The sequence below is a fragment of the Cebus imitator genome, unplaced genomic scaffold, assembly GCF_001604975.1.
Source record: "Cebus imitator isolate Cc_AM_T3 unplaced genomic scaffold, Cebus_imitator-1.0 Scaffold40, whole genome shotgun sequence".
Taxonomy (NCBI): Eukaryota; Metazoa; Chordata; class Mammalia; order Primates; family Cebidae; genus Cebus; species Cebus imitator.
The window spans coordinates 6,861,603-6,871,365 of record NW_016107355.1 but is presented as its reverse complement, the minus strand read 5'-3'; the positions used below and the strand labels follow the sequence as shown (position 1 = coordinate 6,871,365).

The window sequence follows — 9,763 nt, the reverse complement described above, 5'->3', positions numbered from 1 at the left end:
CAATATACTATTGTTTGACTTCCCAAACTCAAACAGTTTGTAAAGTATTGCTGTAATTACACTTTAATGCCTGCCCCATAGTTAATGCCACAAAGGCATTTTGCCCTATGTAATTCTGCTCTTTTCCTAGTCCTATGTCATAAGGGGAAAAGATATGTTTTTGCTTATGAGATATCTCTAGCTCGATTTCTTTCTAGTAGCATATCTTCGATCAGTTCAGACATTTCTCAGTGATCGTATACACCCTCATTTGTAGATTGTCGCAGAACATAAAACAAGATATTTAGTGAACAAGAACAGCCTGTGTGTCCTCTGAAACTTTTTCTTGCCGCTCAGCTTTGTCTCTGTGTGTGTGTGTGTGTGTGTGTGTGTGTAAAGAAGGAGATTAGGACACTTAGAGAAGGAGGGCGGGGAGGAGAGATCCCGAGAATAGAAAGGAGGAAAGAAAAAAAGAGGGAATGGAAAGAGAGAGAGAAAGGAAATGGGAGTGGAGGGAGGGAGGACTGCTTTGTAGCTTCTAAGATTGCAGACAGAAATAGCACACAACCACTGTGAGCCGTATGTGATTCAGAAACCAAGACGGAATTTTGTTCACTTTTATTAATCAGTTGCTAAGAGAAAGGAAATGGCACCTGGTCCCGTCTTCTTCTACATCTTAATTATTGGAAAATATTGTAAGTATGCTCAGTATCTAATTTTATATGCCTTAGTATTTTATGGAATAACCACAGCACAAATGTTTATTCCTTATATTTCTGCTTTTAAGATAAAATGCATTTACTGATAAAATTGTAATCTCACTTCAGAATTGTTCTTCTTAGTATATATTTGGTACTTGTATTAAATACTGTAACATCTTACCATAGTCAATAGTGAAGCAAGACTAACATGCCATGTAAACCTAGGCTTCATAATAACCAATTCATACAATTGATATGATAAGCAACATTATAATATTTAAAGGATAGTAATTGTTAAAGAAACTGTGTTCAAGGAATATGTTCATTGAAATATCCTAGGAAAGCCTTCACATTTGTGCCAGTTTCTGTGTAGTTGTAACGCTTTGTCGCCCTTATCCTTGGTGATTTGCTATCAGAGGTGTGCTTCTGAGCAGAGACATGCATTCATAAAACTCTTTTTATTTAGCAAAGTTTACTACTGTTCCTTGAAAAAAAACAAGGCAAAACACAAAGCAGTGAAGAACACAGGCACACAAGAAGCTCCAATGGACATGTTATTTTTACCATAATGACAAATTTTGTTTTCTGTATGTGTGCTATGGTTTATTTTTCAGAAAATCTTTTTTAAATTCAAGAGAAAGAGTTGTTGTGTTTTAAGCTCCATTTGAATTATACTATGTAGATAGAAATAAAATGCTTTTGTTTCTTAGGTAATAAATGATGAAAAAGTCAAAGCCAAACCAAGAATAAAACTTTCTGGGTATCTTTAATACTTTATGATTCCAGGAATGTGGGCTTTCACTAATTTAGAACTTAACAAGCCTTTTTATTGTTCCTCTGTCTCTAAAAGTTTGCCTGAGTTTTGTAAACTCTGAGCTTTTCTATTAAGAAATGTCTCAGGGTAACTTTCAATCCTAACTCTCCCAATTCTGATGTATCAAAGTGATTAGATTTTCCTTTTTCTCCTTCTTTCCTCCTTTCCTCACTCCATCTCATCTAAATGAGATGAGTTAAAATTAGAGGATGGCCTCAAAACCAGAGAAACTATTCAGAATCCCGGAGAAATGTTCTAGTCCTGGCTTTCTTCAGCTCTAATCTTGATTTTTTTAACTGAAGGGAAAACAATAAGTTGCAAACTATCACCAAAAATGTAATGTTTCCAATTATAATTCCGTGTTCAAACTACCAGAGCTTTTGACATTTGTGGCCAACAGCTTCAAAAATTAATAACACATTTTACTATTCCCTATTCCGTTTCAATGAAATGAACAGATTAAATAAGTCAAAGGAATACTTCCAAAATAGTCTTTCTAGTATGAAGAATTTAAGGGCATATAAAAGGTGTTTAGGGCAGGTTGGGAAGCAACTTTGGCCACTGCGTTACCAGTCATTTCAGGTTAGGAAAAAATTCCATGTTTACATGTACCCTTTTGTTAACAAATTATTTTCATGGACAGGAAATAATGATGGTGGTGATGACGATGCCAAAACCCTCTGTCTCTTTAAATTTCAACTTCTCTCTTGATTAAAAAGAAAATTTGGGAGTATAGTGTAAGTTGAGAGCTGCAAGTTCTCATCCTTTCATGCCTTCCCCAGGAAATGAGGGCATAAACATTTGTTGCAAAGTTTGGCAAGCCAGTTCCTGGCTACATGGTGTTAACTGCATGTCAGGGTAGAGGAACACTTGGCAGGGACTCACTGAAAGAGCACCCACCATGGCTCACCTTGAGTTTAGCCCGTCACACAGGCCCCACCTAAGTGAGAATTTCCTGGGCACATACCAAAGAGAATCCACAGCCACGCATAAGGACAAATTCGGAAACCTCTAACTCCCCTATGGTTGTTGCTTATTTGTGTGTTTGCTTTGTTATCTTTTGCTTTTATATCTACTTTCCTGTTACGGGAAAGGCGATGTGATATCATGGAAGACACCTAACCTAAGATGCTTAGCTGTACTACCATGCACCGGTTCTATGGTTTTCATAAGTGACTTACCTCCTCTGAGTCTTAATGTGTGAAATGGCAGTCAAATCCTTTATCCTATCTACCTCTCAGACCCCCTGTGTTCAGTCCTTTATTACAAAAATTACCTCCTGAATCTTCACAACAACTCTATTATGTGGATACAATTAAGCACACGAGGCAGGACATTCAGCATCTTGTCACAAGACTCGCGCTAATAAATGCCAAGATTTCAATTGTTTCAAAGCCCATGCTCTCTCCCCTCATCCATAATAATTTTCAGTAGCAATAATGTGTATAAGGGGCTTTGAAAACTATAAAGCCTGTTACAGACGTAAGCAACTATTAGTCATCTTTTGAACCAAAAATACCTATGAATGCCAGAGCAGCGGCCATGCTTTATTCACCTGTCTTATTAAAGAAAGCATGATCCCTGCTCTGAAGGGATAGAATGGAGAAGACAGCAAGTTGATCTCATTCAATTCAATGAGACAAGTGCAAAAACTGAGGTCCACACAAACAGAGGTGACATGAATACTTAGAAGATATTTCCTCTTAGCCTTGAGAATTTTTCATTCTTTGAAAATCCTTCTGAACATAGTCTAATTAATTGTATTGTGCCAATGTTAATTTCTTGTTTTATAATGTCCTATAATTATGTAAAATGAAGGAAAGCTGGGTGAAAGGTTTATGGGACCTCTCCATACTACTTTTTTTCAATTTCTTGTAAGTACATAATTATTTCAAAATTCATAGTTTAAAAATCCCCAGGACAACTTGAATTATAAGTTCTTATCAGAAAATGCTTTATGATTACTTAAATGATATCACTAAGCAAAACAATTCTTTTACTTAATATTTTAGATAAGAAGGGAACAAGTGAAGTTATAGGAAATAGAAGGTGTTCAAACATAAGCTTGACTGGCCCAGCTAGTAAGGTCCTCACTTTCAGACTCCTAGAGACACTTACTAGACTACCAGCCTAGCTGGCCTTTGCTTTAGATCACAGCACTGGCATGAGTTTTAGCAATTTTCTTCTGTAACTATGAAGGAGGAAAAAGGAAGAGACAATGCCAGAACAGACCATTAGCTTGGTTAGTACATGGAAAAAGAGAATGTTGGCATATTTATCCAATTCCAAAAGATGGGAGAATAAATGTACCAATATGCAGACTGCGGAAGTATATTGTGTTCCACCTTGTCCTTGGTTGGGGGTTGGGGCTTTTTGATCTGTATAAATTTATGGGGCATGAGTGCAATTTTATTACATGCATGGATTGCATAGTGGTCAAGTCAGGACTCTTAGGTATCAGTCACCGGAGTTACATGCATGGTACCAATTAAATAACTTCCCACCACTTTATACTTTTGGAGGCTGCTGACAATTTTGTATTGTTTTTACTATGTATTTTGAATCATATTAAGTTTCAAATGGAAAAAAATGAATCTGTCCAAATACACCCTGATCTACATAAAGGGAAATTATTATGTTTGTAAACTAGTCCTTCAAGCACAATTTCACACATTAGTACAAACTTGTTAAACTAAAATGCCTGGAGTTGAGTATTCTAGTTAGGTTTAACTTTTTGTCTGAAAAACGGTAAGTATTTAGACCATTTGATTTCAATCTTTATGCTTGTGGGTGTGGTTGTTTTTCTATTTCACATTTATCGAGAGGTCTCCATGGGCCAGGAACAATGCAAGTGCTTTACAATCATGATCTTGTTTTATTCCTATAATAACCCTATGAGATATTCTTGCTTTATAAAATAGGAAACGGAAAATGAGAAATGTCTGGTAGCATTCCTGGCAGCACTTCCTAGTAAGTGTTGCAAAAGAGACTTGAATCCAAGTGTATCTTCTTGAAAAGCCTATGCTACTAAACATGATTCGATCCTGACACTTTCTTAAATTATAATCTCGTGGAATTTAGAGTGACCTTAACAGACCCCTGATCTAGCTCACTGACCTTCAAGCAAGTTAGATCTTTCTGTATTTTAGATATTAGAAAATAAAGACATATTGCCCAGCCCAAGGTCTCAAAGCTGGTAAATCCAGGGCTTCCTCCACCTAGGGTGAGGGCCTCCCCACCCAAGGCAAATTCAGCAAATCCATGCTAGGAGTTTATGTATCTCCTCTTATGAGCTGGTGCTATCTGCTTTATATACATTCCTCAGAGTACACCAACAACTGATGAATTAGAATATACATGTAAATAATTTGAATACATAGAACACTTTTGTTTGCAACACATGACACTTAGCTATATATATAGCAAGTGCCAATAAATATTGACTTAATTCCTATATTAGCTCACGTCTCCCTTCTCCTGGACATTTTATCAGCCCCACCATCCCAACAGCTCTATTGCCTGCCTATGTGTAGTGATCCAATGCACTCTCAACTTTTAAAATTCTACAGCTTCATCTATTTCTCTGATCAGAACAACAAGGACCCAACACTAAGCCAAAAGCTCTTTCCTTCTTAGGAGATAAGCAGGGGCAAGTTGTGAATATTTCAAATTTAGGTTTTGTTCTCTATCACAACAAAAATAAATGTCAAGTGGAAAAGGGACAGTGAAGTGAGATGTCATGTTATTCATGTTAGAAATAGGCATTTTCCTACTAAATAACTGTATTTTATAGCGATCTGGATATTATTCAATTTGTTGTTAAATAGATTCATTTTATAATTATTTCAATACTACCTGAATTAACTGGGTCTCCTTATTTCTTCAATCTTTTATACCAATAAATACACCATTTGGAAATCATCAATATTTTCAAAAGATATCTGAGAATTAATCTTTGGGAATGGTACTCTTGGGACTTTCAGCAGCTGGTCTAGGCCACCTGGAGCCCTTGCCTCTGGCCATGGTGCCAGTGACTCTCTCCACCTCTCTCTCCCCATCATTCCTCCTCAACTCCTCCTCCCATATTGCTCCAGGAACTCAAATTCTCATTCTATAGTGCAGGTTAAACCAGCTCTCTCTCCTTAGCTCCTGCTTCCAAATGCAATCCTAGCTCTACATTTAGACAAGGTGCTCAGTTGAACCAAAATGTTACCCACATAATTAGCTACAAATGAAATAGCAGATAATCTAATATATTTTTTAATAGTAAGATTCACCCTTTTAAAAAAGCTGTTGAGATTTTAAATATTTTTTTTTATTAGCGGATTGAGTATTCCCTTGAACTAAGAGGCCATACAGTTATATGAGCTATTGCATTCATTAAAACATATAGTTGGCCAGGCGCGGTGGCTCACACCTCTAATCCCAGCACTTTGGGAGGCCAAGGTGGGTGGATCACTTGAGGTCAGGAGTTCAAGACCAGCCTGGCCAAAATGGCAAAACCCCGTCTCTACTAAGAATACAAAAATTAGCCAGCTATGGTGGTGGGCCCCTGTAATCCCAGCTACTCGGGGGGTTAAGACAGGAGAATTGCTTGAACCCAGGAGGCAGAGGTTGCAGTGAGCTGAGATTGCGTCACTGTAATACAGACGGCGACAAGAGCGAGACTCCATCTCTCAAAAATAAAACAAAACGAAACAAAAATACAGTTACGTTGTTGCCTCCAACTAATCTTTTCCCTTGGTTCTCATCTAATTCATTTGAAGAAAAAGAATATGAAGTTTCTTTTTCCACTTCCCACAGTCTGATCCTCGAGTGAATTGCTATTACTTAGATAGTTTCTACTTATGTCGCTCAAGTAACATTTTAAATTTCAGTTTCATAAATTAGACTTTTTTGAATTGGAAGGCAAGATAAAGCTCTAAAGGACAACATCCCCTTTTTTCACATAGAAAGAAACTAAGGCCATATAGCTGTGTTCCCCTTAGTTTTCAACTCTCTTATTCTTCACTCACTTTTAAAAGTGGGTCTCCAATTTCATATGTAGGACGAAACGAGCAAGGTAAAGGCTAAAATATCAGAAGGGTAAAATATCACTTTAAAATAGGAAGAAGCTAGATGGGATTATGAAAATAAATTTATTATCTACCAAAATCCTAGCCTCAATGACCTTTGCCAATACACTAAGCTAGTATAATCCTTCTCCACATACCTACCTTATAGAAAAACCTTTAAATCATTCTCACAACCAAGGAGAGAAAGGTTCTCATTGCACTTCCCCTTCACCATGTCTATAGCCAGACCCAGAGGAACTTTAATGAAAGGGATTTTTAAAATGCTTAGAGTAACGCCAGGGGCAGCAGCTCACACCTGTAATCCCAGCACTTTGGGAAGCCAAGGCAGGTGCATTGCTTGAGCCTAGGAGTTCAAAACCAGCCTGGGCAAAATGGCAAGACCCCATCTCTACAAAAAATTCAAAATTTAGCCAGCCATGGTGATGAGTATCTGTACTTCCAGCTACTTGGGAAGCTGAGGTGGGAGGGTCACTTGAGCCTGGGAGGCAGAGGTTGCAGTGAGCCAAGATGGTGCCACTGCACTCCAACCTGGGCAACAAAGCAAGACCCTATCTCAGCAAAAAACAAAAAAAAAGAAAAAAAAAAAAGAAAGAAAGAAAGAAAGAAAGAAAATGCTCAGAGTAAGTCAACACCCAGTGGACGTCTTCACTATTACTATCTCCTCTCCAGGCCATGCTCCTATCCTATTCCCCAGACAATAGAATCTTCTCTAACGATACAGCCCTTTTCATCACAGGCCATGTAAATCATGAATATAGCCCTGGGGGTCACCTCTCTAAGATGACGGGGGTTTCATGTGCCACAGGATGAAAAATGAGACTAAGCATTGCCACAGCAGAAGAAACTTTGCCAACTTCTCATGAGTAATTTACAGACTATCAGAATCCCTCAGACACTTCCAGTGTCCAGACAGATGCCCTGTTTTTACTGGATGCCACAGGAAAAGTAGGCACCAAATACCTGTGTGCTTCACCACTCCATAACCTCTTCATTCCCACCAAAAACAAATGCATCTCTTCTGTCGTTTTGCCTATGCAGGTTTCAGAGAGGGGGACAATGGAGGTTCTGGTCATAGGGAGTCGAATAGCCATAAACTTACTGCTTTCCTCCTTCCCACTCCAGTCCAGCACACAGTTACCTGAGATGGAGTAACATGTTTCAACCCTCAACTTTGTGGGGATTGAAAAGGCGCTCACAGAGCATCCTCACTGTATGTTAACCCCTAGGTATTCATTCCTGATATGGTAAAACATGAATCCCACAGTGGTCGTAACCTGCCACCATGAAAATCTGATCTCTTTTTTTGTTTGTTTTGTTGTTGTGGTTGTTGTTGTCGTTGTTGTGATGATGAGACAGCGTTTTGCTCTGTGGTCCAGGCTGGAATGCAGTGGTGCGATCACAGCTCACTGCAGCCTCAACCTCCTGGACTCAAGTGATCCTCCCACCTCAGCTTCCTGAGTAGCTGGTACCACAGATGCACACCACCACGCCCGGCTAATTTTTGTATTTTTTTTTTTTTGGAGATGGGAGTCTCACCACGTTGCCCAGACTGGTCTCAAACTCCTGGGCTCAAGCCATCCATCACCTCAGCCTTTCAAAGAGCTGATGTTGCAGGCGTGAGCCACCTCTCCCAAACTCCAGGTTTTGATCCTGCTTTGCTTCTCTCCCCCAGATTGTCTGTTTAGTGCCAAGTGGACTCCCGGCACCATTCCCTTACGTGACCTCTAAGAAACCTAGATCCTGCTTTCCAGTTCTAATTAACCAGTTCCTCTTTCTCCCTTAGCACTTAATTTCTTCTTCCTATCTTAATGATTCTCTGTATTTTTCAGTCTCACCATACCTTCTGACAAAATAGCCACAAAGAGAAATTCTGTCTTGGTCCCAAATCTTACAACACAAATTCTTTCTACTCATTTCATTTCCTAATAAATACTTCCTCCTCATGAATTAGGACTTTCAGAGAGAACAGCTGCCTGTTGAACATACTATTTGCAGATTATACCCCTCTCTCATTTTGCAGTTACTTGGATTCATGGACATTTTTGGCTAATTTTTGCAGGGTCGTGTACATTGTTTCCAACACCTGATCCTCACAGTACAAGCAAGTTATGACCCTGCAAAATTCTGTAGTTGCAGCCATTTAAATAGATAAATCTTACTTTACAGATTTTAAATTAAAACATTATAAAATAGAACATGCAAATGGATATGAAATGACAAATTTTGAACGAAATTTGGATGTGTGTGTGCCTGGATCTAATGAAAGAAATCAGATAAGCTTCCCTACAAAGCTTTTTTGGAAGCTTTTATCCAGTCACATATTGCAAGTATAAATTAATGAAAATAACTGTTCTCAGGTGCCTCAGGTATTGGCTTCTGAGATACAGCACAATCCACTCTGCCATTACCTTTACTCGTAAAACATCTGATTCTTTTTATCTTTTCCTCTCACCCGCTGTTGCTCACCCCAGCCTTTTGATATTTTAATGGATTTTTCCCAGAGCAGGCTAGAACTGTTTGATTCACTTTCAATGGTCCAGAAGATCTGCCGTTTTTAAATTCTCCGTTGTGGCTGATTTGCTGGAAATTGCAAAATTGTCTCATGGTTTATAAATGTTTCTACTTTCTCACACATTTCAAACTTAGACGCAGTGATGTCATCAGTCATGCTTTCTGTTAGCTTTTTAACCTCCGTTTAACCTCCCTCTTTGTGTTAAGATCAAGAGAGGTGTCCAGTTTAGCAAAGTCAAATTTAGATGTTTATTTCAGCCCTTCTAATTGCACTCCTTACCCCTGATCCTGTGAACTTACAGCACAACAATTTAAGCTCCCTGGAAAGAGGGATTGTTTTTGTTTGTTGATGTTTTCTCCACCACTGAGCATTCGTCTTCAGTGGTGATCCGAAATAATGCGGTAAATCATTTGTCTATCAAATCCATTTTAATGGAAAAATCTGTACAAAGCTTTTGTAATGCTTCTGGCTCTTGGGCACCTTTTTTCAAAGTTTCTATGCTAGTAAATGTAGCAGAGATTCAATTTGAAAGCTCCACACCCTCTTCTGTTCTTCAAGTCTTTTTTTTTTTTTTTTTTTTTTTTTTTCTCACATTCTTGAAATTCAGTTGTTTGTTATTATCAAGTTGTAAGAGTTTTTTTTTCTTTTTTTTTTTCTGTGTCTGAAGTCTCATGGCAGTGAT

The 9,763-nt window shown here is 38.3% G+C and overlaps 1 protein-coding gene across 1 annotated transcript in view; it reads left to right on the top strand.

Moving 5' to 3' along the window:
- Positions 1–362: 362 nt before the first annotated feature.
- RXFP1 (relaxin family peptide receptor 1) overlaps positions 363–9,763 on the top strand; it is a 154,821-nt gene continuing 145,420 nt past the window's right edge. Inside the window, exon 1 of the mRNA XM_017526017.1 lies at positions 363–674. Coding sequence (XP_017381506.1) covers positions 626–674 — 49 coding nt within the window. The 5' untranslated portion in view covers positions 363–625. The remainder of the gene's footprint in view (positions 675–9,763) is intronic.